The 27,993-nt window shown below is 36.1% G+C and overlaps 1 protein-coding gene across 1 annotated transcript; it reads right to left on the bottom strand.

The window, feature by feature from the left end:
- On the bottom strand, positions 1-27,991 carry EIF1AX (eukaryotic translation initiation factor 1A X-linked). Its single transcript, XM_074214269.1, has 7 exons — positions 27,598-27,991; positions 8,660-8,743; positions 6,651-6,754; positions 4,101-4,151; positions 2,907-2,988; positions 1,932-2,023; positions 1-429 (listed from the first exon to the last, which is right to left on the bottom strand). The coding sequence occupies exons 1-7, from the start codon at positions 27,611-27,613 to the stop codon at positions 424-426; spliced, it is 435 nt and encodes a 144-aa protein (XP_074070370.1). The 5' UTR covers positions 27,614-27,991; the 3' UTR covers positions 1-423.
- Positions 27,992-27,993: the final 2 nt, after the last annotated feature.

The raw sequence follows: 27,993 nt of genomic DNA, 5'->3' as shown, positions 1-27,993 counted from the left end.
CAAATTCAAACTAGGGATTTAATTATAATTCATGATAATCATAGGGCAAACAATTTATTCAAAACATCAATTTACTGGAAGTGAGGTGGTCAAAATAGGAAAGGCAGTAATGCATTTAAAAAAAAAAAAACCCAACCAAATAGATGTTATGGTTCTTTACCCAAACGTTGAAGATCTAATTCACCAAAGAGACAAAATGGCCTTAATATTTCACTTAAGGTAATTCAGCATTATCAGTTTTTAAAGAAATATAAATATTTTAAAACAAACATTGAAAATAAATCAGTCTGGTTTAAACAAGCTGCACTCATGCTAATGAAGTTTCATTCTTCTTAACAGGATGGGACTTGGCCAAAAATCCAAATGAAAATATCAAAGTAGAACAATCCTCAGAAAAATTGGAATGTAAATGTTGAGTTCAATTTAGATCTGTAAAAATCAAAACAAGAGAATTCTATTTTTAACAAAACCATAATCATAATCTTATCTTCTAACATAAAATGTATTATTTGAAGATTAATAAACTAGACCAATAATTTTGTTGGAATGTAAAGCTTGCCTAACAAGTCCTTCCGTTCCTGATGTTTGAAAGGTAAAAAGTTCATAATTATTACAGATAGGTATTAGACCCAGACCAAATGTTTGAAATTATTAAGAAAAATTGGCATCTGCTATCCCCAAAATTATGAAGGCAGAACTAGGATTATATATAAAATTTTATCATATGCTAGGATGCTTAATTTCTCAGAAACAAACTTGAGGCCAAGCAGCAACAAAGATTAGATACAGACCTGTCAAACTTTGGAGAGCACACTTTAGAAAAAGGAGTGCAATTGTTCATATAACAGGAGTTTCCTTTTTTTTTAAATATACCTCTATTGTTTTATAGCTATGTCTTTTTGACTAAATTATAAGTTTTAGCTTTTATCATGCCCAGTACCTGCACTCACCTTGCTACATTGCTGGGAATACTTTAAAGTATTTTTTAATGAACTTACAAGTTATAAAATTTTTTTTTGGGGGGAGGGTGTGCAGGTACCAGCCCTGGAGTCAGGAAGACCTAATGTCAAATCCATCCTCAGACACTTAATAACTGCCTAGCTGTGAGACCTTGGGCAAGTTACTTAATCCTAATGCCTTAAATAAAATTTTTAAAAATGTTATTGGGGGAGGGGCAATGCATTTTCACGAACACCCCAAATCCTTATCCATTTCTTCATCTACTTTTCCCCCTTCCTACCTGCCATTTCTATTTCTAAAAGTGATAAAATAAATTTCCTAAGTACCCTTGACCTATTTCAGAGACTTAGCTATTTAAGACTAAGAACAATGTTAGGCACATAAAAAGTACTTAATAAATGTTTGGTGACTTGTAGGCATGAAAACAAGTATTATTTACTGAAGATTCTTTTCTAAGGGTCTAGACTTTGATTAGAAAAGGGATTTGAGAAACAAGATGTGAATGGTGATGTCAAGGCAGAAAGGCAAAGTTTCCTTTATTCCATCTATGAGTTGCAATAGAAGGGAGGGGGTGTCATTATGTTTAATAAATGAAAAATCCAGAGTCTTTGTTTCCTAATCTCTTCAAAATTAACTTGTCTGAGCTTCAGTTTCCTTATCTGTAAAAAAGCAATGACCATCTTTCAGGGGTCCTGTCGAATCAAACAAACCAAGGGATTAGAGTATAGAATTGCTACTAATAGTTCTGCATTTGAATTGCCAAAAAGAAAACTGACTTTTTCAAGTTAAATGTTTGATGGGCTTAAAAAACCACATTGAAATTGTACTTGAATAAAATAAGCTGATATTTAAATTCTGACAGTATTTAAAAAATAATATTATAGCTGTATTATTTTAAACTCTTGGAAGATATTTAGAAGAAATGATATGTAGAGCAAGAGTTGCTTTTCAGAAATTATTTGAATACATACATCATCAATGTCCTCATCATCATCCCCGATATCATCAAACTGGATTTCATCATCATCTCCAGGACCAAATGTATCTGTTTCATTGATTTTGGCTATATTTATGGAAAAAACACAAAAAACAAATTCATATTATCTATCATTAAAAATGGATTTCCATCAGAACATCATTTTTTATAAATCATTCAATAGTATCAATGTATAGTACATATACAAGACAAATAATTCTAATTTGATCATAACACACTTCTCTATCCAGCTATAATTAACACTGCCATACAACCCCCTTGAAATTTATGTCAATGGTATCCATATGTAATATAAATACAGCATCACAAAGTAACATCAATTTTTTTAGTCTGGGAAAAAAACCTATTAAAAAAATCCTACCGAATTTTATTACATTAGGATACCTTAGAACCTAGAACACTGATTATTCTATAAAAAGCTACTGTCAACATTAAATTCCCTCATGTTTTTACTCAGCTTAGAAAGGCACAAATTCTTTCTAGAAGAGAACTCATTTAAATAATCTTATTCTGTCACTGCCCCAAATTAATCACTTTTACTAACATTGTCCTGAAAGTGAGGGATATTATGTGGAAACAGAAGTCGCACAATTACTACAAATAGAATTCTAAGAAATCATTGCTTCTATTTTGCAATATCTGTCAGTATGTGAAGTAGATAAATTCAACAGGTAAATAAATATGTATAAGTGACAATTCTTTTGATTTGTTTTTAATCTAAATGAAAGCACAAACAACTAAAGGAAAGATTTTTATTTTCTCATTTTCTGGGGCACCTAAGTGGCACAATGGTTAGAGCACCAGCCCTGGAGTCAGGAGGACCTGAGTTCAAATCCAGCCTCAGACAATCAATTGCCTAGCTGTGTGACCTTGGGCAAGTCACTTAACCCCATTGCCTTAAATGAATTAATTTTTTTAAAAAAAAGTGAGAAAGACTTCACTTTCTTACCATGCTCTGGAAGTTCCCCATATGCCTTTAAACTTCTTGCTTCATCTGCATTGTATTTTAGTATAACATCGGCTTTGTTATCCTTTAAAATATACACAAAACTCACTCAAAGTTGGCTAAGGTGAAACAACACTACAATTTTATAAACGTCTTTGAAATTGAATAATGAAATTAAGACTAATACTAAGTTTATTTCCTTTGTACTGGAATGCCAGCTTTACCCCCTCCCCCTCTTTTAAGCTTCTTCATATTCCTAAAGGTATGGATCAAGCAGCAAGAAGGTATCTAATGTACACATGCTAAGAAATATTAGCATCCTAATGGACAATCTTGGTTCTACTCTACAGGGAAAAAAATTCCCTGCTCTTAGTAGAGAGATAAGGGATTATGGCTACAGAATGTTCCACAGAAAACTGAAGTGGGCTATACTGAAAAATGACATGTTAAAAAAAAAAGCTATCAAAAGAACTTGATAAAGATCAACCAGAATGAAAATGTGCTTAGAATCTACTTCAATAGTATATAATTTTGCATTAGATATCCTGAAGCTACTGAAGATAGGACTATTTTGTTTAACATTTCTCATTCCAATTCCTAGTGGTTTCTCATGTTTTTAACTGTAATTATTTCCTTTAAAGTTATGCTGCACAAATTTATATATAATTGTTTCCTGGTAAGAAGCTTACTGAGAATAGAAATTGATTCATTCAAGGTATAGTTGAATGTCTGACAAATAGGACATATTTAAATGCTTGCTGATAAATACACAACCAACTTCTAAAGAAAATGAGATCTCCACTTGAAAAATAAACGTGTTCCAATGAATAGTTTTTATATTACCAGAAACAATTATTTACAGAAAACAGCTAATCTACAAATTGATCAAAGGGATGAAGTGAGTCCCATAAGGACTGACAAAAAGAATGAAGAGCCTTGAGATTGGAAAAATACAAACTCAAGGGCAATATGACAGTCACGGTGTTTATTTATGCTATTCTGAGATGTTATAAGAGTATGTTAAAGGTAGTTTTATGATAAGAAATTAAAAGTTCTGCTTTAAAGAGTATAGTCAACACCCAAGAAAAATGTATCACAAAGTCATCTGATCAAGAAAACATCCTTTAAGTTTTTAGATTCTTCAAACAAAAGCTAACAAATTGTTAGCATACAAGTTAAGTAACAATAAATATTCACCTGGTAGTCTCGGAGACCAACCAATATAATGTCCGACGTATTTATCCAAACCTATAAAAGGAAGAGTTTACTGTATTCACAAACTTGAAACTCAGGAAAATTAAAGAATCATAACCAAATTTAAACATGGAATGTTTCACCAAATCTTAAGTGTACACTTCGTAAAAAGCTCTGAAAAGAAACAAAACCCCCTAAAGATAGTATCTACTCAACTCAAATTTTCTTATTGTCCTACTAGCGATATAGGCTGGAGTAAAGCTACTACAGCTTCTTAAGGCAAAGATTACCAACCGTATAAAGTACCTAAATACATCTGATGAAAATTGGAGAAACTGATACAAATTTTAAAAGATCATTTATCTTGGTTTTTTAAGGGCAACATACTTCTATTTTATTGAGTTATAGCAAAGTATAAGTTAATACTGTTTTCTTCCTCCAATAATGTAAAAAATCTGCTGTTTTCTAAGGCAGGAAACCTGGAATGAAGATTTCAAAATGATGTTAAGGGAAAGGAGAGAAAAAAAAATACAAAATAAAGATAATCTAATTTTCACTGTACATCAAAGGTATTCAACAAATAGAAAAGACATTAGAAAAGGCAAAGTCACTAGTTATGACTATTTAAAAAGAGTTTTGAGAAAAAACTATGCAAATGAAAAAAGCTAATGTCTGGTTAATATATTTTCTAGTAAAGTGAAAAAAAATCCAGCTACTTTTTAAAATTTCTTAAAAAATATATATTTATTAAAATTTCTTATAAAAAATATATATGTATATATTTATATTTCTAGGGGGCAGCTAGGTGGTACAGTGAATAGAGCACTGGCTCTGGAATCAGGAGGACCTGAGTTCAAATTCGTCCTCAGACACTTAATAATTGTCTAGCTGTGTGGCCTTGGTCAAGTCACTTAACCCCTTGCCTTGCAAAAAAAATAATATATCTAACCATAACAGCAACATGAGGTTGATGATCAACCTTAATGGACTTGCTAACTCCATAAGTGCAACAATCAGGGACAATTTTGGGTTATCTGTGATGAAGAAGACCATCTGTATCCAGAGAAAGAACTGTGAAGTCTGAACAAAGACCAAAGACCTTTAATTAAAAAAAAAAAAGCAAACAGACGACCCTGTCATTATGTAATCTTGCTATCGCTTATATTTTATTTTTTTCCCCTTAAGGATATGATTTCTCTCTCAACACATTCAATTTAGGTCACTGTATAGCATGGAAACAATGTAAAGACTAACAGACTGCCTTCTGTGGGGTGGGGGGGGAGTTAAATTGTAAAATTCAAAAAGAAATAAATTTATTTTAAACATTAAAAAAAAGAAAAATACATCGTTCTAATGTGGATTTCAACTAAATGCCCCCCCCCCCGAATTTCCATACTGAAGCAAACACATCTTCTACTAACACTTGGTGGCAGCATACTCCAGAGTTTTATGTTAAGTTCTTTCAAATACTATACTTCTTTTTTTCCCTTTTTTTCAAGGCAATGTGGTTAAGTGGCTTGCCCAAGGCTGGTGCTCTATCCACTGGACCACTTATCCACCCCTTGTAATTGTATTTAAATAGAATTGGTGGGGGCAGCTAGGTAGCACAGTGATAGAGTACAGGCCCTGGAGTTAAGAGGACCTGAGTTCAAATTTGACCATGAGTTCAAATTTGACCAAAACACTTAATACTTATTTAGCTGTGGCCTTGGACTTAAGCCCATTGCTTTGCAAAAATCAAAAATAAATAAATTGAACTGGCTTCTTTTCTAAGACCTATGTATTCCTATGTATTTTATGCAGAACGCAATGGGCAACACCATGCATATTTGACCTAGTAATACCAATACTAGGTCTATATCCCAAAGAGAGCTAAGAAAAGGAAAACTTGTGGAGACAAAAACCTGAAAATTGAGGGGAATATCTCTCAAAATGGGCAATGACTGAAAAAAGTATGACACATGATTGTGATGGAATGTTACTGTACTATAACTGGGAAGGGAGAGGGAAAGATTCAGAAAAACCTAGAAGACATAAAAACTGATGAGAACATAGTACACAGTAACAAAAATATTTGTAATGATTATTAACTGTGAAAGATTCACTATTCTGATCAATACAATGATTATTTATCTAAAAAGACTCATGATGGAACATGCTCTCCCCATCTCCAGGGAGAACCAATAAATTCTGAGCAATAACTGAAATATATTTTTCTTCTTACCCTTTCTCCTAGTGTAGCTAATATGGCAATGTTTTGCATGATACACACACACGTTATATTTTTTGCTTCCTCAATGGATGAGAGAGGTGGAGGGAGGAAGAATTTGTAATGAAAAAATTAAAATAGAAATTTAAAAGGAAAAAGGTCACACAGATAGTAATGACCAGGATTAGAACCCAGGTTCTTTAACTCCCAGTCGAGTTCTTATTCCACTCTATCATGCTGAAGGACAGGAGTTCCAATGCAGAACTATTTTTCCATGTAGTTAAAAACTATAATTAGTCATATTATAAAACAAATAGCCTGCACATTCCTTTCCCCACATATACCTTTTTTCTTAATTTCCCTCTGATGTGACATAACCGCTTCACACCATCAAAACACATTGCTTCTAATCTTCCATTTCCCAACATCTTGATCACCTGGGCATATTCTAAAAATAAAGAGGAAAAAAAAAACGCCATCATACCTTAGAAGAAAGTGCTCTAAAGATCTCATATTAAAAGTACATTTCTTTTGCTAACGTTCACATTAAAAAGATTTCTGCTGTTGAATGAAGATTAAATATGTAATATTCACACAATGTAGAATACTACTTGAATAGCAAGGAAGTGAATTTATAACTTTTTGCCCAAGACTTTAAAACAGATTATTCTTTTCCGCCCAGGCTGAAAGTACAGGGGTTATTCAAAGGTCTGATCTTACTACTGATTTATATGGTTGCTTTGATCTGCTCTGTTTTCTTTTCTTACTTTCTTTCTTTTTTTTTTTTTTAGGTTTTTGCAAGGCAAATGGTGTTAAGTGGCTTGCCCAAGGCCACAAAGCCAGGTAACTATTAAGTGTCTGAGGTCGGATTTGAACCCGGGTCCTCCTGACTCCAGGGCCGGTGCTCTATCCACTGCGCCACCCCGCCACCCCAATGATCTGCTCTGTTTTCAACCTGGACTAGCTTGCCAGTTAAGCAACCTAGTGGCTTGTCATATTGATAATGGGTTTGGTGTACACATTCAACTGGCTCATTGTAGCTTATTTCTCTTGAGCTCAAGATATCTGCTAATCTGTCTCCTTGGGACAAGGATTATAGCCATGTGCCATCATGCTGGCCACATTACTTTTAAATAATACAAATTTTGAAAATTTATATGAAAATGATTTAAAATTTAAGAATATAATTTAAAACTTACTTTAATTTATACATTAAATTCATGCTCAGAATAACTGAACACTTCTACTTTGTTAAATCTTAATTGATGCTCTATATGTATCAAAAATTTAAAATTGGAATCTTATTATTATATGGCTTTTCCTTTAATAAACAGTGGTCCTTCTAACCATAGAGAACCTTGAGAAGGTGTGTGTGTGCGTGTATATAAAGCTACATATGTGTTTATACATATATTAAAATTTTTTTTGCAAGTGGAGAAAATTTTAGCAATTATATAGCACAGAGGTATCATGCAGCTTGTAGAAACTGAAACAGAACAAGATTTAAATATAATTGGGAAATAATTAACAATATAATAAAACAAAAACAAATTTAAAATGTTACTATATGCTTTTCTAAGACAAAATTGAGACCCAGGCATCTTTCCTTATATGTTCAATGGCCCTTTTTCTATTTGATTTTGGGGTGGCTAGGTGGCACAATGGTTAGAGCACTGGCTCTGGAGTCAGGAGGACCCAAGTTCAAATCCGGCCTTAGACACTTAATATTTACCTAGCTGTGTGGCCTTGGGCAAGCCACTTAACCCCATTGCCTTGCAAAAACTAAGTTTGATTTTCCTAATATAGTCCACACCACTCATTTCAGAAGTGAGGAAATAAAATCTGGAATAGACTTGCCTATCCTAAAGTGCTACAGTTATACTTGCTAATAATTACATTTTCCAATTCGGTGAGTCCAGATATTCTCACAGCCAAAAAACTCCTGGGCTTATCTAGTAATTCTTAGCTTTTACCTAGGCTAGACATTTAAAACTGAAATGGTTTCTACCTTTCCCTATAAATTTCTACAATCAACACTATGGCTTTTTATGGGGTTGTTATGACCAGCTGGCTAGGAAAACAGAAGAAATAAAGAATAAAACTTTGAAAAATTAACTGATTAAGCTATCACTGAAAGAAATCACCATCTGACATCAAGTCAGTATAATCTCTTTGCTTTTTAGAATTAAAATTTTATTCCCCATAACAAAAATCCCAAAGAATTTTTAACTATACATTTTTCACCTTTTCAGGCAAGGGAAATTGTAATTTAACAGGTATTCTCTAATGACTCCTAAACAGAGTCCACATGTATGACACTTGTTAACTTAAGATACAAAAGTAGCACACTTACCCTGTCCATCTTCCTTGAAGACCAATTCTCTTTTTTCAGATTCATTTTCATTCTTTCCTCTGCGCCTATTTTTACCTCCCTTACCTAAGGATTAAAAAGCAAAAAAATAAAAATAAAAATAAAAAAAAATCTGTATACAATATAGAAAGTAACTATGTAGCAAAGAATTGGAAATTGAGGATATCCTATCATTTGGAGAATGACTAAACAAGTTGTGAAATATGAATATGATTTCTATAAAAAATCATAAGCAGATCGATTTCAAGAAAATCTGGAAAGACTTATATGAACTGATGCTGAGTAAAGTAAGCAGAACCAGGAGAACATTGTACAGTTGTAAGCATTGTATATCAACATTGTGTGCTGATTAAATGATAGACTTAGCTCATTTTCAGTAATACAGAGAACAAAGACAATTCTAAAAGACTTGTGATGGAAAATGCCATTCATATCCAGAGAATGAACTATGGAGTCTGAATGCAGACCAAAATATACTATTTTCGCTTAAAAAAATTTTTTTTCCCTTATGTTTTTCCCTTTTGTTCTGATTCTTCTTTCACAGCATGACTAACATGGAACTGACTACATGTATAACCTATATCAAATTACTTGCTGTCTTGAGAGGAATGGGAAAGAAGGGAGAAAAATGAACTTAACATCTTACAAAAAATGAAATGCTGAAAACTATATAGATAAATGGGAAAAAATAAAATATGAAACCATAGCAAAAAATAAGCTTAATAAAAATCTTTTTTTTAGTTTTTTTTTTGCAAGGCAAATGGGGTTAAGTGGCTTGCCCAAGGCCACACAGCTAGGTAATTATTAAGTGTCTGAGACCAGATTTGAACCCCAGGTACTCCTGACTCCAAGGCTGGTGCTTTATCCACTATACCACCTAGCCGCCCTCTAATAAAAATTTAAAAAAAAAAAAAAACACCATTATTTCAGACATATCTTTGATTTTCTTCATGACCTAGAATGTATGACAAGAAGTGCAACAGGACTCCTGGTTTAAAAAACAAAACAAAACACCAAAACAATGTTGTAGGGCAATTCAGTTTCCAAGTAAATATCTACTAAAGGAAGCCCATAGTCTTCAAACCAGGAAGCACAAGGAGAGAGGTTCAGAGTCTGGAGTACTCCAACCTCAGGTAATCTATGGGGGCTTAAAAACCTCTCTGTCAGTGCTCTACACTTAACACATCAAAGGAAGTAAAAAGGCAGTAAAAATCCCAAGAAATGAGGTTAAAACCAAAGACATCTTAAGCCTCTCATTTAAGAATGCATGAGAGAATAAAGTCTGGTCTTGGCACAAAGTCCCAAATCAGGCACCAAGACTGGAGACATAAAGAGAAGACACTGAGTACTATGAATAAATATTATAGGTTAAGAAATATTCATGAGAATAATCCAGAACAGATAAATTGCAAGCAAAGCCTCAGAAGAAAAAAAAATGCTCTGATCACAAGGACAAGAATATTAGGTGATGAAATAAAAGAAACTGAAAAGAAATTACAAATCATCTTCTGAAAGAAATCTATAAGTTGAAAACTATTAGGAATGTCAAAGCCAAAATTCCTCAAGTAATAAAAGAGTGAAATTAGTCAGAAAGAGATCCAACTAAAAGAAATTACAGTCGGGGACACAACACTGAGCAGTGACCATTGTAAAGGAAATCTTGGAACATGATATTCTAAACAGAAAAAAAAATAGATCTTGAATGGATAGTTGACTAAGCATTCCTTATGAAAAAAATTCATGATTTATACTACCACTACTACCAATAATTAATATTATATACACATTGATTGAAGGTTTGCAAAATGCTTTATGAATGTTGTCTTATTTTATCCCTAACAATCTTGTGAAGTGTTAGTTCCAATTTACAGATGAAACTGAGGCAGATCAAGGTTAAGCGACTTGCTAATGATTACACAGTTAAGTGTCTGAAAGAATTAACCTGACTCCCCTCCACTACAGGACAGGTTCTATCCATTGCACTGCCTAGCTGTTTCTCAGTAAAAGAACATTTTTGAATGGCTAAACCAAGATGAAGAGCTAATTCTAATGAAGAGAAAGACCATTATCTATTTAAGAACTACATGTCTTGCAGGGTGGTGGCTTGGGTATTTTGTGGTATTAATGATAAGCTTGAGGAAGAAAGAAAAGGGAGGTGAAAAATAAAGGGAAGAAATGAGCAAGAGAGTAAAGAACTGATTTATTTTCAATACTGAGTCTATGAGAACATAAAAAATTTAGAGAAGGGATAGGAGAAACATCTCATGAGTCACATGTATATCTGAATCAAAAAACATACACAAGATCGCATATGCAAATGTACAATAAGTTTGGTCTAAAAATATATTAAACCCATCAAGGTAGCAGGTCAGTGCTTACACTCCCAAAAGGGAGATAAAGAGTATAAAGTCAAATTTCAACTTTAAAAGATGGGTACAATAGAAAAACTTTTAAATTTTTTTTTCATGTCACAGACACTCTTTTCAATCTGGTGACCACTGAACCTTTTTTTTCAAAGAAATGTTTTTAAATAATTGAAGAAAAATTTCACAAACCTCTGATATGCACCATGAGGCAACTAGGTGGCACAGTAGATAAAACATTGGCCTTGGAGTCAGGAGAACAGAAGTTCAAATCTGACCTTAGACACTTGACTCTTACAAGTCAAGTCACTTAACCCTGACTGCCTTGCAAGTGGACCATCTTCAGTTGTCCTGATTCATATCTGGCCACTTAGACCCAGTTGGTTCTGCAGGAGAAAGTGAGGCTGATGACTTAGCACAGCATCCCCCTCACTCAAATCCAATTCAAGTGCTTTTCATAGACATCACTTCCCTGATGCTGTGATCTTCTTCAAAAATGAAGGACAAACATTTTATGCTATATTGTAAAAAAATGAACAATTCTGATGAACCTGATCCACACAATTTCCATTCATAATTCCAGAGGACAAATGAATGCCACCAACCTCTTGATAGATAGATATGGACTAATATGTAATACTAGACACTTTTAGACACAAGCCAACATTGGAATTTGTTTTGTTTCACTACATAGGTTACAAAGGTTTCTCTCTACCAAATTCCTTTTTTCCAGTTTGGCTGGTGGGGGGGGGGGTGAAAGAGTGACCAAGGGAAAGAAAAATGTAGACAGATTTTTAAAAAAAGAAAAAATAAAACTGACATAAAAAGGGTAGGGATCAGTGATCTGGTGATGGATGCAATTCTTATCACTCAGATAGAAGCTCTGATCTTCTATACAATTAAACAGAAGAGAGAACAGGGGAGTCTGTTGATTCCAATCATACACAACATCCTCATTCATCTGTGAACAAGCGGGAGAAAAATGACTCAACACAGAATATCATAGTTCCATTTATTGCTATTTAGTATCAAGCAGTTAAGACTTGAACTAGCCTTGTATATGATTTCAAAATAATGTTATTTAGCTTTTTCAAATGAAATCAAAAGAGGATTAATTTGAGGTTTGGCAAATGACAAGAAATTGGAGACAGAAGGTCAATATAGTATATTCAAGGATCAGAAGGAGAGAGAAGTATCTCAAATCTAGAATATCACAGCATAAGAACTCTCTTTTAAGCCTCCATTGATTGAACTAAGTACATATGAGGGAACCATCACTCATTCTTCCAATATTTATTAAGTATCACTGTGTACATACAGCAGGTCACTGTGTTAGGTAGTGATGATAATGATGTTTGTCCTTTGTTCTCAAAGACCATGACGCCAGGGAGGTGATGTGAAGACATGCACATGAATTGGATTTGAAGGAGGGAGGGGGTTGCTGAGCTAAGTCATCTGTCTCACTTTCTTCTCCAGAGTCGTCCAAATACAGTGACCAAATATGAATCAGGACAACTGGAGACAACCCTGGATGAAAGGCAATTAGGGTTAAGTAACTTGTCCAAGTTCACACAGCTGGTAGTGTCTGAGGCCAGATTTGAACTTAGGAATGGTATCTGCCCAGTATGCTATCTAGTAGGAAAGATATAGAAGGTAGTCTAAGAGAAAGAGAAGAAAAATAGACAATACACAATATTATAAGATAAATGCATCAGAGGCCTGAAAGGGGAGCCAAGAGGAATGAGAGAAAAAAACTTCAGAATGTAGAAGGTGACTTTTGAGTTGAGTTTTAAAGGATAAACAGGAACTCAGCAAATTAGAGAATTTCATAGTAAGATATCATTTATTTTTAGGTTTGGGGGAGTCAGTGACCATATCATACTATTTTCACATCCACTGCCAGCAAATGTATATAATAAGAGTTAATACATTTCAAACTACAAAATACTTTTCTTAAAAATTATTTCCAAATGCTAATTCAATCCCCACTTATAACTTGACATATCAGATTTATTCTTGAACATCAGATTTTTAGTTACTATGTGCTTGATGTCAATTCTTCCATTTCCAAATAGCTAGATTAAAATTGGGGATGATTAAATTAAGGTTCTTTTTACCTTTTATAATTAATTCTAACAATTTTCATATAGTAATATAATTATCTTCAAAAGTGACTAGAGGGGGCGGCTAGGTGGAGCAATGGATAGAGCACCGGCCCTGGAGTCCGGAGTACCTGAGTTCAAATCTGACCTCAGACACTTAATAATTACCTAGCTGTGTGGCTTTGGACAGGCCACTTAACCCCATTGCCTTGCAAAAACTAAAAAGTGACCAGAGCTTTGGATCCTATACTCAAAGCATGGCATCTTAAATTAAGCAAAGAAAAGAATAACAGTTGATAAATCTCATATGCTTCCTTCTTGGTGCTCCAGAAGGTACCTTAAAACAAAACAAAAAATCTCTAACATGGGTTCAACTACCTTTTACATCTGCTCTGTTCTTTCAAACTGCTATGCTGTATGAATCCTAACTTTAAGGTTTATTCATTAAGAAAAAAAACAGCTCTCTAAAGAAAATGAAAAAAGTGTTTATAAACTATTTAAACTAAAGATTTAGAACTAATAAATTTAATCCAATTATCACCTTATGATAAACAAGTATGAGAGAATTCATTGTTATGTGTGCACTGGTAACCTGGTCTCACAAAAATATCTAAAAAAGTGCACCCATCATCTGCACTTCATTCTTCAGCCCTCAAATCATCTCCTAATTTCAGAATCAAAACAATTCAAATCACTGGTTAATCAGAGCTTCTATTCAGTAACCAGTTCCATACTTGCCTCTCAAAGATTTCTTTTACTGGGCTCTATATCCATGCTGCATACCTTAACTATGGAAGACAACCCAACACTACTCCTACAATGTACTTGAGCCTACTACAAAACTTTTAGATGTACTGGGTTAAAAATTTAGATGATTACAAGCTATTTTTGATCACTTTTTGCCATCCTTCAGGTAGGGCCATAATCAAAAAAACCATTCCAGAACAATCACAATTTTTCTCAACAACATGAGATTGTTTGGATACATCGCAGGGTCTGGAGTAAGATCCAAATTAAAATACTGTCCCCTCAGACACTTACTAATTGTGTGGTCCTAGGCAAATCACTTAAATGCTCTCTGCCTTGCCTGCAAAATCAAGATGACAATGGCATCTACCTTTTAGAGTTGCAAGAATCAAATGAGATAACATTTCTTTTTTTTAGGCTTTTTTGCAAGGCAAATGGGGTTAAGTGGCTTGCCCAAGGCCACACAGCTAGGTAATTATTAAGTATCTCAGGCCACATTTGAACCCAGGTACTCCTGACTCCAGGGCCGGTGCTCTATCCACTGAGCCACCTAGCCACCCGAGATAAGATTTCTAAAAAAAAAATTATGCAAACCTTAAAGCACTATACAAAAATAGCCCAATCCACTCCTAATTCTTTCCAAAACACTGATCCTAAATGTACCTCTTTCCAAATTCTACCTACCAGTATCAATTCAAAAACCTAAATTTATAGATGGGGTTGGGCCTGTAATACTATTTGTATGATCCTGGACAAGTTATGTGTTTGTCTTAGTTTCTTCAACTATAAAATGGAGATGATAATGGTTATCGATCTACTCTTGAGGCTTGTTGTGAAGCTCAAATGAACTAACAGTTGTTAAAAAAAAACAGCCCAGTGCCTGGCACAGAACAATACTTAATAAATGTTTATTTTCTCAATCCCTTAAAAAATATATTGTCTAATACATATATGATGTCTCTTCATAGAACTGGGTAGATAGCCAAGTTAAGTTTTTCTAAGTTAAAGTCACCTGAAGATGAGCTATAGTTTTTTTTTTAATAGTCTGGCAAATTAGACTCCCAAGGGGCGGAGCCAAGATGGTGGTGCAAAGTTAGAACACCCCAGAACTTTTCCCAAAACAACTTTGCATGAAGCCTCAACACAGATCCTAAAACAGAATCCATCAAAAACAGTGAAACAACTTTTCAGTGAGTTTCTTGGAAGAACTTCAGGAAAAGGTCTATTGCATGGGTAAAAGGATATTAGCCCAATGTTAGCTTGTAAATCGAGAGGTCCTTAGCCAAAGCACAGATAAGGACTGGTACAATTCCAGCTCAAGAGCAATGTTTTGAGCCCTAGAAAGCTAGGATGGAATTGAGCTAACCTAGCACAGAGAGCAAACCAGAAACAAGGAACAGAACCCTGGCTCTCCGCCCCCCCCCAAAAGCTTGGGACTACATACCCTTTATCACAGGAATAGAGTTCAACTGGCAAAATAATGAAAAACGAAACCAAAAAAAGTCCCACAAACTATTGATAGCTACTATTCTGATAGGGATAATAAAAACACCATCTCAGAAGAGAAAAGCAGTGATAAAAAATACTTTAAAAAGTGGAAAGGGACAAACGGCAATGAATGACTCCGTGGGACAGCAAGATTCCATCAAACAAAACCAAAAAATAAATAAAATGTAAAATGCCTCTTAGGAAAAAATGACCAACTTGGAAAATAGATCCAGAGAGAGAATTTATGAATCATCTAACTGGCAGCCACAATCAGAAAAAGAACAGGGACAATATCATACAGGAAATTATCAAGGAAAACTATACTAATTCCTAGAACAAGAAGATAAAATTAATCTTTGAAAGAATTCATCAATCATCCCCCCCAAAAGAGATCCCAAAATTGACTCCTAGAAATACTGAAGTCAAATTTCAGAATTTCAGAATTCTTAGATAAAGAGAAAATAATGCGGGTGTTCAAAAAGGCATTAAAAAAGATAAAAAAAGCAGGGGTGGTGGTGGTGGCACTTAACTCTTGAGAACTGATATTTCCCTTAGGACAAAGAGTGTAGTAGTATAAAATGACTGACTGTGATGTGATAAAACTTAGTTTGAGTGATTTTGCTTTACATGATACTTTAGCTCATTTCTATATGGGGCACTTAAAAAGAGGATATAGCATAAATTGATTACATTTTGATGTTTATAACTCTTGTGAATTTTATTTCTAATGGGATAGTGTACTTAGACAATGGGTATGAAGAAATTATGAGTTAATGTGTTCATAAATCAAAATCAATCAAGCCTTGAGAATTGTACTTCTATCAGGACAGATATAAAAGGAATATAACTTGATAATTAAAACAATCAAAATGAAAAGTAGGATTATTCTAAGAGAAGGCAAGGCATTAAAAGGGTAAATGAGGCACAAAATCTTAAAAAAAATGAGTTAAAAATCTGCAAAGTACTACATATTATGAACTTAACACGAACATGTCAATATTGAGGAAGAGGATCATCAGAGAAATTTTACATTATATGCCATTTTAAGCTATTATTACATTTAGTATAATAGTAACAATTTTCATGTTATTATTCAGGGCAAATTATATCCTTGTCTATTTATTTTTTGCAAGGCAAATGGGGTCAAGTGTCTTACCCAAGGCCACACAGCTAGGTAATTATTAAGTGTCTGAGGCCAGATTTGAATCCAGGTACTCCTGACTCCAGGGCCAGTGCTCTATCCACTGTACCACCCAGCTGCCCCAGGGCAAATTATATCCTAAGAAATTCATACTATGATTTGGTTCAGCCATTTTGCAATTTTTATGGGCATTCACTTTGTTTCCCTTGCTACAACAAAAAGTGTTCATAAGTATTTCTTTTATACAAGTCCTTTTACTCTGTCTTGTACTTCTTTGGAGTATACTTCCAGATAGGTCAAAAGGCATGCTAAATTTAGTGATTTTCTGGAAAAATTTCATTGCTTTCCAGAATAGCTGGACCATTTTATAGTTCCATCAATCAACGGATTAGTGTATTGGCTTGCCCAAGGCCACACAGCTAGATAATTATTAAGTGTCTGAGACCGGATTTGAACCCAGGTACTCCTGACTTCAAGGCCGGTGCTTTATCCACTGCGCCACCTAGCCACCCCCCTACCATAACTTCTTAACAATCATCCCATGTCTTTTGACATCCTATTAAATCTGATGGGTATAAGATAGGACCACAGAGCTGTTTTAATTTGTATTTCTTTTAATATTAGTGGTTAGCTCACTTCATAGTGTGCCTCTCCTTTGGAGAACTGCCTGTTCATATCCTTTAAATCTGTCCATTGAAGATTGGTTTGAATTAGTGCCCTATCTTAAATCCTGTTGCCAAGATCCTTCCTCCAGAACTCTTTTACTTATAACCCTATGTATCAATTATACAGCAACATGTACCTTTTATTTCTAGGCTGGATACTAGGTATTAGGGATACAAAAATATAAATGAAACAGTCTCTTCCCTCAAGCTTACCTTTTAAATACCCATCCAAGTACCATAAGAAATATACAAAGTAATTATTTGGCAATGGGAGAAACATGAAAGGGCATTAGCAGCTATTATTTCCCCGCTGTAGTTTCATAAGACTTTCCCATCTTACAAAGAGCAAGCAACTTTTCAAGTAGCTAACAAAGGAAATGGCAGCTCAACTTTTTATTTTGGAGTCTATGTAGTTTTCCACCATAAATGCAAATGCACTTCATTCTCTAGTCCCTCACATCTGCAACCTAGGAATCATTCTCAACTCCTCATCCAGAGTTCCAGTTTACAATTCCTTACAGGCTATTTCCATTTAGGTCCCCCATTATTACTTTGAACTAGCTTTCCCCCTTTATTTATCCCAATAGTCTTCATGGACCTCTTCATTTTCTGAACTTTTACTATGATTTGGAGTATTTGCAGTCAGGAGATCTGGATTTTTATCCTCAGTTCTATCATCTCAAGTGTGGTCTTGATCAAGTCACCTTATGTTTACCTTTATGTTTGGCTAAAGTTTCCCCATTTGTAAAATGAAGATGAGTTGATGATCTCTAAGATCCCCTTCTATTTTTCTGGCTCTAAAATGTTTGACAGCAATGAACACAGTTCTTTTATTCAAGATGATTATAAACTGTCAGAGAAAATAAAAACCACATATAAATCTCTCCCTCCTGCTCCTCCCCTCCTCATGTCCATCAAAATGCCTAATTGAGATAATGAGAGTCTTAATAGTTGAGATCTATTAAAACAGATCATGTTTTTTCTAAGTGGATACTTAGGTCTATTCCAACAACTAACAAATGAAATGGCAACTCAGATTTTTATTTTGGAGCCTAGCCAGTTTTTCATTCTAATTTAACTACAAACAATAAATGTGAATGCACTTCATTCTCCTGGTCTATAATTCTATGAATGAATGAATCTATAATCTTCTAGGAAGTTCTGAAATGAACATCACAAAATGTAATGGAGAGAGGCATAGTGTGAGCAGGTTACAACAGATAACAAAGAAAGAATCTTCAAGAAAAATAAAGAGTAAAAGGCAGGTCAACCAGGAAATATGTAATTAAAAAAAAAGTTAGGTCAGTCAAATGGAAAAGGAGAAGGTTAAGATGTGGACCAACCAAGGGGCCTCTACTGCTACTTCTCTTGATGTCAGAGGAAAATGAGAAAAAATTTGGAAAGGTGACTGGGACCCTCTGGTAAATTTAAGGTAAGATGAGGAAGAACACAAGAGGATAGCTATGTTCTACATTACTGGAGGAACTATACCAATAGATGAATCATCAATGGATTGAAAATAAATGACAATTAAAAGAAAGCAGAGCTGCTCAATACTGCTCTTGATGAATACTAGTTCATTCTACAGTGAATTAAAAATGAGAGAAGTACCACTAAATTGGATACGGGTAAATGTGGTCTTACTTTCCAAAAGGAGAAAACAGTCTGCAAACCACAGGTCAAAGAGTTTGACTAAAATCCCTAAGGAAAATTCTAGAATGGATTATTACAAAGGTCATTTGATTAAAAAATGAAAAAAGTTGATGACAATTACAAAGCATGATGGTTATAACAAAGAGTCAGCATAACTGCATCAAGAATAGGTTGTAACAAAATAACTTCATCACCAAATTACTAGATGAGATGAATAACAAAATTTACCTGGGGCTTTGATCAAAGTTTTTGATTAAATCATTTCCTATTATTCTTACTAAGAAGATGGACTTGATGCTAATACCAACAACAATTGTCAGACACACACACATCAAAAAAGTTATTCATAGTTGAATGTTGATATGGCAGGAGCCTCCAGTATAGTGTCTCCCAGGGGAGATCTGTTTGGCCCTGTGCTTCCTAACATCATCAATAACTTGAATAAGGGTATGGATATGGTAATCACATTTGTAGATTACACTAAATTGGGAGGGACAGATAACTCATTAGATGATAAAATTATTAGGATTCAAAATGACCTGGGACAGGCTAGAACATTGGACTGAATCTAAGATGAAATAAATGTAAAGCCTTGACATTGGACACAAAAAAGAAATCCATTTCACAATTATAAGATAGAGGAGGCATGGATATACTACTGAAAAATCTAGGTATTTTAGTGGACTGTAAGCTAAGTGAATTAGCAAGGTAATTAACAGCAGAGAAAAATGCTCATTAAATCTTGTGCTAGGGGCAGCTAGGTGGTGTAGTAGATAGCACTGGCCCTGGAGTCAGGAGTACCTGGGTTCAAGTCCAGTCTCAGACACTTAATAATTACCTAGCTGTGTGGCCTTGGGCAAGCCACTTAACCCCATTTGCCTTGCAAAAACCTAAAAATATCTTGTGCTACTATTAATAGATACATAAGTTTTAGGAATAGGTGTCTTACCATACACTGACCGCTCTCACCACATTCTCCCCCCCCCCCCCATTCTGATCCCTATGGTTTAAGAAGGTTTTGATAAGTTAGAGAGTATCCAGATGTGGGCAAGCTATATAGTTAATGAAGGGCCTTAAGTTTACATATATAAGTTCATTTAAAGGAACTGGACATATTTAACCATAAAAAAAAAAAAAAGAGTAGACTAGAGGGAAGAAGACAGCCTTTCCAAGTATTTTTAAAGGCTGTAATTTAGAGGAAAGATTAGAGTTTTCTTGTTGGATTCAAAAGGGCAGAACTAGAAGCACTTAAAGGGAAACTACAAAAAAAAGTAAATTTTAGATTTGAATTAAAACTTCAAAAGTACAATGGATATTGGATTTTTCCCTCCTCAGAAGTCTTAAAAGAGTTAGGAAGATCACCTATCTGATGTGTTACAAAGGGCAATTCTTTAGTACATATGCACACTCAATTATTTCATCTCAGTTCTTTACTTCAAATGAAACTTTTCTTAATTACCTACTATGTGGAAAGCAGTGCTATGGGAAAGATACAAAACCTAGCTAAGACAATGCCATTAACCTCATGCAGCTTAAACACAGTGAATGATACATATAGAGATAATTATAATGCAATATAATGCCCAAATTCTTTAGAGCAGAGAGCAAATTTTATTGGACATATTTCCAATATTGTCTGATGGACATCTCTAACTGCATGGTCCATAGCCATCTCTAAAGCAATACATTCAAAATACAATTCATTTCCCCCAATCCCATTATTTTTCCAAGTCACTTTATATTTGGGGCATAATCCCCAACCAAAAAAATCAAATATTCACCTTCAGAAATGGTAAGGAACAGTGGAAAGGGCACTTGCTCTAAAGGTAGAGGACAACCTGTGTACAAATTCTGCTTCTTCAGTTATGATCTTGGGGTTGAATTAGATAGTTAAATCCATGATCCTGAATCACTTTTGACTTCCTCAACCTCACATCTCACCAGTTGTCTTATCATTTTAATTCTATCTCCACAACTTCTCTTCCACAGCACCTTTTCTACTCACTAGCATAGTCATTCTCTTAGACTAGTTCTGTATAAATGCTCACCTAAATTACTGTTAATAGCCTACCAACTGGTATCACTGTTTCCAATATCTTCTTTAAAAATGTAAATGTCTGTTGGTGAAGCTGTGAACTCATTCATTTCTGAAGAGCAATTTAGAATTATGCCCAAAGGGCAACAAAAATGTGCATCCTCTTTGATCCAGCAATACCACTACTGGGTCTATACTCTGAAGAGATCATGAAAAAGGGTAAAAACATCACTTGTATAAAAATATTCACAAAAGCCCTGTTTGTGGTGGTAAAGAATCAGAAATTAAGTGAATGTCCTTCAATTGGGGAATGGCTTAACAAATTGTGGTATATGTACATCATGGAACACTATTGTTCTATTAGAAACCAGGAAGAATGGGAATTCAGGGAAGCCTAGAAGGATTTGTATGAACTGATGTTGAGTGAGATGAGCAGAACCAGAAAAACATTGTACACCTTAATAGCAACATGGGGGTGGACTTGCTCATTCCTTCAGTGCAACAACCAGGGACAATTTTGGACTATCTGCAATGGAGAATACCATCTGTATCCAGAGAAAGAATTGTGGAGTTTGAGCAAAGACCAAAGGATATTACCTTCAATTTATGAAAAAAAAAATCATTCTCTTATTATGTAATTTTGCTCTTATATTTTATTTTTCTTCCTTAAGGCTATGATTTTCTGTCTCATCACATTCAACTGAGATCAATGTATACAATGGAAACAATGTAAAGACTAACAGACTGTCTTCTGTGGGGGGTGGGGAAGGGAAGCAAGAATGGGAGACAAATTGTAAAAAGTCAAAAATAAATAAAATCTTTCTAAAAAAATGTAAATGTCTTCAGTGGTTCTTGATTGACTGAGCATAGAATTTAATTAAACAGGAATCTTTCCAGTCTTATTTCATTACTCCATCCTTTTATGTCTTTCACATTCCAATCAGGTTATTAATATACAACATTCCATGTCTTTTCATGGATAGCCTTCACATGCACTCCCTCCTTAAACTTCTTAGAATTCCTAGTTTCCTTCACTGCTCAATTTAGGTGCTTCAGGCAATAAGACTTTTCCTACTCTCTCTTATGATCCTCATATCTATTCTGTTGCCAAGTTCTGCCTGTTTTATCCTTTAACATCTCATGTATATGCTTCTTTCTCTCCTGACCCTGTACCACCCCCTTGTGGAGATCCATGCCATCTCTCATCTGCATTACTGCAATAACCTGTTGATTGCTCTGTCTGCTATAAGTCTCTCCCAAAGAAACCATCCTTCACTACGCTGTCTGGTCTTTCTCAAATACAGGTCTGACATGTCACTTGCTTAACTGCACATAACGTCCAGGATCAAATATAAAAATCCTCTGGTGTTTAAAGGTCATCATAACTTATTCTACCATATTCTAGTAATCTTATACCTTCCTGACTCCTATATACTCTGCAATCTATTGACACTAATTTTCTTAATGTTCCTTGAATAAGGCATCCCATCCTCCTTACTTGCCCAGAATGCTTTCTCTCCTATATGCACCACCACCTAGTCCCTGGTTTCCTTCAAAGTTCTAGGTAAAATCCCACTTTCAAAGTCTTTCCTGATTCTGCTAGTGTCTTTTTTTCTCTAAGATTCTCTTCAATGTATCATTATATATCTTGTTTGTTCATTGTTGTGTACATGTCGTCTCCCCCATTAGACTGTGAGCTGGAGAGAGGGGACTGTTTTTTTTTTTGTCTTGGTATTATCCCCAGTGCTTAGCACAGTGCCTGGCACAATGGAGGCACTTAATGTATGAATGGCTGAAATTTACTTCTCTGTGTTCATATTTTATCTATCTGCTTCCCCTTCCCAATACAAGTTCCTTGAAATTTTGTACCCATAGTACCTAGCAGACAGTAAACATGTAATAAAATAGTTAAGAGGTTACTAGTAGTAGTTCCTAATCTTTGAATTCAAGGATATTTTTCCAAGGTAAATATTTCAAAGCTCTTCATTAGTATCCACTGATTAAGAAAATTCATCAACATGTGTCAACAGAAAACTATTCTGAATTCAGTATTTTAAATGAATTTGTATTTTATCCATCACAACAGCCTAACCATTCAAGTGGGGATTAATATACAGCTAGAAAGATATTGTTATTATATCATACAAAATATTTTGAATTGGCTAAAGATCAAAATGACAATGCTTAATGTTTAATATGCATAGGGATTTTGTACTCTTGTGTGGGAAGGGAGAAGAGTCCTTGATGCATATATTGGCAGTTACCAGGGTAACCGCATAGGGAAGGAAGGAGGTAGCATTTGAACTGGAGCATAAGGAATTCAAAGCAATGTGAAAGAACAGTAGTATGCAAACAGACAGGAAAACATACAGATTGTTCAAGAGACAAAGTTTAGCTTAGAGCATACAGAAGACTAGTGGTAAAGAAGGTTGGAAATGTTGGGTGATGAAGGTATAGCTAACAATAATGTGTTGTCCTTCATTCTCAAAAAAGATGTAACAAGGAGGTGATACTATGACAAGTACATGAATTGGATTTGATTAAGGGGGTGCTGTGTTGTCACCAGCCTCACTTTCTCCTCCAGAATCATCTGGATCCAATGGCCAGATATGAATCAGGATGACTGGAGATGGCCCTGGAGGCGAGACAATCAGGGTTAAGTGACTTACCTAAGGACACACAATTAGTAAGTGTCCACTGTTTGAGGCCAGATTAGAATATGTCCTGCTGACTCCAAGGCCAGTCTCTATCCACTGCATCACCTAGCTGCCTCTGAAGGCATAGCTAAGACAAAGTGGTCAGTGTGCTGATCAGGAAAAACCTTGTTCCAAGTCCCATTTCTGGCACATACCAGGTCTTATTGCCTTGGTTAAGTTACGTAACATCAAGTCCCAAGCAATTCTTCTAAACTACAACTTGTAAACAGTCATCAGTCAATGTGGAAGGAGTATCCTCACCAGTAGTTTGCCACATAGATGAAATTACACATCTAGCTGGTGGAAGGAAGGAAAACAGAAGGAAGATCTAGAATATAAAGCAAAGGAGCATGAACTTTACATGGTGAATCTCTGAAGATTTCTGAATAGGGAATAATATAATTACAAAAATAAAGACTGTCATTAGGGTGAAGGGGAGGTGGGGAGACCTAATTATTCTTGCTATCAACAATAATAGCATTTATATAGCACTTTAAGATTTTCTAGGGGTTATTAAAATATCTCATTCTATCCTCACAACAGTTCTGGAAGGTAGGTGCTATTATCACCCCCATTTTTCAGATAAGGAAACTGAGGCACACAGATTAAATAGCTTGTAAGTCCCACAGCTAGTGTCTGAGGTAGAATTTGAACTCTTCCTTGCCGTACACCAACTGCTCTACAACAGTTGCCCTGTGAAGATTATTAAGAGTAATAAAAGGTGGATTTCTAAATTACAAGAAAGCTTATTTTTTGGACACGAAGTTTGAGGTACCAACACAAAAGACCTAAGGACTGGAGATATCAATCTGGAAGTCAGCTACATGAAGGCAGCAGTTGAGGGGGGGAGTAATTGAGATTACAAAAAAAAAAAGATGTTGAGAGAAAAGACAGCCATGGATTGGAGTCTTTGGGATTTATAAAGAAGATACAAGGAAAGAAAAGATAAGGATATGGATTAAGAGAGGTTATAGCAGTCACCTAAAAGATACTTGAATTTAAATAAGACAAATCCCTGGAACTCTCTGTGCAAGTTCAAGTTACAAAATACAGGCTTAGTTTAGATTCACTCCCAAGTCTTCAAGGTTAAAAATTTTTTAAAAAATAGCACTAGGAACCTGGGAACAAAGTAAATCTGAGGAGAGTAAATGAGGGGAGATGGATAGAAAATTGCTAAGCAGTTCCTTCCAAATCATTTCCAAACAATAAGTTACAATCAGGACTGTTTGGGGAACTTAGCAAGTGTAGTTATTAATTCCCTATGTCATCATAAATATGGCAAACCTATTTCTGGAAGCAGGCTGGCACCTCAGAACCAGGAGTAACAAAAGTAGCAACTGAAGGAAAGCTCCAGATCCTGTTTGGTTGGAAAACAATTAGGTAGGTCAGGGATTCTTAACTTGGGCTCCATGAACTTGGGAGGCAAAAAATATCATTTCTCTCAATTATTTAAGAACATTATTTTGAGGAATTCCAAAGACTTCACTAGACTGCCAAAGGGATCCAAGAGGGAAAAAAAGATTATGAACTTCTGCTCTAGTCCTATTATCCATAAGAAGTTAATGTGAACAGTTTTAATTACAAATGTATATAATTACAATGTAAAAATTAAAACCAAAAGTTTAATGAAGGAAACAAGGAAGCTCTGAAATTCATGGACTTGAAGTTTTCAAATAATCAAGAAAGGTATACTGCCAAACTTCCAAATTCTTCTCTGAAATCAGTCTAGTGAGCAGAGACTTACACAGTTGGGTAAGTTATCAAGTGAAGTTAAGTGTTTTATATAACTCATCTTAAAATTCACTGGCAGCTGTAACCCAAGGGGAGGAATAGTACAAGTGGTACCCAAGCAAAAAGTTTGCTCCCTCAGTCTAACAGGAAGGGGTAGACAGTACATAGGAAATCTTCCCAAATTATCCCAATTTAAAGGAGGAGCCCACAGGAATTCACTTTGTTCATGTTTCCCACCAGGCTGCTGTTCTTGACTTCATAATCTCTAGACACATCATTCTGTATGATAAAATCAATGTTGAAATTCACACCTCATCTGATCATTTCCCATCAGGCCCAGGTTTTAATAGTTCCTACTCCACCCTCCAGATTCTTTATGTAATCTTCCTCCATTAGAGTGTGACCTCCTTGAGGGCTGAAATCATCTTAAGCTTTTCTGTTCCCAGTGCTTAGCAGAGTCTCTGGCATTTAAGTGCTTAATTTAATATATATCTGTTTCCAGAAATGTATTCAGTAGAAACAAATTCTCTTAACTGAGAATGTCAAAGACTCAATATATATATATATATATATATATAGATATATATATATAAACACACACACACACACGTATGTATATGACTCACTTTCAACATCTACCTAAGATTCATACACCATGATCAATTAAAAAAAAAGTAAAACCTTCAAAATTTTTTAATTTTTAAAATCAAAGGAAATCAAGTGGTGTGGTGGATAGAGTGCCAGCCCTGAAGTCAGGAGGACCTGAGTTCAAATCTGCCTTAAGACACAATGATGGCTTAGCTGTGTGGCCTTGGGCAAGTCACTTAACCCCATTGCTTTAAATAGTTTTTTTTTTAAAAATCACCTACTCCATTGGGAATCTCTCCTTAAAAACATAAGCACTGAATACCATTCTTATAGGTACCTTAAAGTAAAATAAACCAGCAAACCTCTTAGGTTTTTTTAAAAAGTTTTTTTTTTTTTTTTTGCAAGGCAATGGGGTTAAGTGGCTTGCCCAAGGCCACACAGCTAGATTATTATTAAGTGTCTGAGGTCTGATGTGAACTCAGGTCCTCCTGACTCCTGGGCCGGTACTCTATACACTGAGCCACCTAGCTGCCCATTAGGACATCTTCAAATGATTTCTCCCTACCTGGCACATTCTGTTGTTATTTTACTACTATATAAACGAAAAAGTATATTTGAAAAAAATTACTAAATTAGGTGAACATTAACACAGTAGTGAGAGGAGGCAAAGAACTTGAATCGTCCAATTCTAATGTACATGCTCTAAGGAAAGAAAACGTAGACAAGAATCACACTAGAAAAGAATGGAAATCCCACATGGATGAATTAACAGATCTTTCAGATTATGAGAGCTAAAGTCAAATGGAACTTTTGAATTCTCCTGTGAAAGAAAAGATACCCACTACTGCTAAGGAGGCAAGACTCAATGAAAAATCAATTTACTGAAAATTCTTTCCTGAATTTTTCCCTCTTTCAATTGAGATCTCTTCTCTATCTCCTACCTCTCCTAAATCCTGAAATCCCCTTCTTCCTCTCAATCAACTGGATCCTGAAAAGCATCCTTCCACTTAATATTAGCAGCGTTTTTGCAAGGTTCCAGCTAAAATACTTATCTTCCACTACCAGTCTTTCCTCAGCTCTCTTGGGGTAGGTAGTCTTTCCTCTATAGGTTATCTCGAATACATTTTGGTACAAACGTGCTATTTGCCTTCCTTTAACTCTCCAGGGCTCAACATAATGGCTGGCGCTTAATAAATGCAGGCCTGACTCGACTTGGGGACCTAGGAAGGAGGCATCACTAGGGAGACATTCATAATTACTTTTTCGGTCCCCAAAATGCGGCTGTAGTGTTGGCAGTACTCATTTGGAGTAAATACTTGTCTTTCTATTCCCCAAACACACCGATCAAGTGTCCTGGAAGGTAACACAGGGGTGGGGGAGAAGAATCAGGCTTTTGGGGAGGGGGCGGAATCGTGGGAGCAGGAGGGGCAGAGAGGAAGCGGCCGGGGTGAGAAACCTTGGCAAACATTTCTGGGGACGGCGGGGGGCGAGGGTCGGAGGATGCCGGCGCGCCCCCACATTTGCTCCCCGTAGGCCTCACCAACATGGCGCCGGCATTCCGCCCGTCCGCGGCCGAACTCGGGGGTAGGGCCCTCACTTCCCCCCGCTCCCCCCCAGCCCGGGGCAGCCGGGGCAGCCGGGGCCGCGGGTGGGCCCCGAAGCGGGGGCGAGGGCAGCTAGGCCGCGGCCCGGCGCGAGCGGGAGGCGTTACCTTTATTCTTGGGCATGGCTGCGGCGGCCTCCGCGGGGTCTCAGTCTCCCTCTTGGGCGGTGGCTCTAGGGCCGGACGCGCGGGAGGGCTTGGCCTCTCCGGCTGAGGGAGAAGGGGGCCGCTGGGCAGGGGCCGGGGACAGCCGACACCGAGCGTGGCGCGGGCAGCCGCGGAGGGCACGGAGCGTGTGGGGAGGGGAGGCCGCGGGGGGCGCGACGGCGGAGATGTCGCGTGCGCAGCAGAGCCCGACTGGCCCAGTGTGCGCGTAGTCTCTCTCGCGCGACCTCCCTCATCCCACGCTCGGGAACCAGCAAATGGCGTCGCGGCGAGCGTGCGTCGCCCCGCCCCGCCCCCGCCGCCGGCGCTCGCGCCCGGCCTCAGGCGCGCATGCGCGGC

Source organism: Macrotis lagotis, chromosome 1 (genome assembly GCF_037893015.1).
Source record: "Macrotis lagotis isolate mMagLag1 chromosome 1, bilby.v1.9.chrom.fasta, whole genome shotgun sequence".
Classification (NCBI taxonomy): domain Eukaryota; kingdom Metazoa; phylum Chordata; class Mammalia; order Peramelemorphia; family Peramelidae; genus Macrotis; species Macrotis lagotis.
Note: the sequence above shows the minus strand (reverse complement) of the source record. Positions and strands in the feature narration are given on the sequence as shown.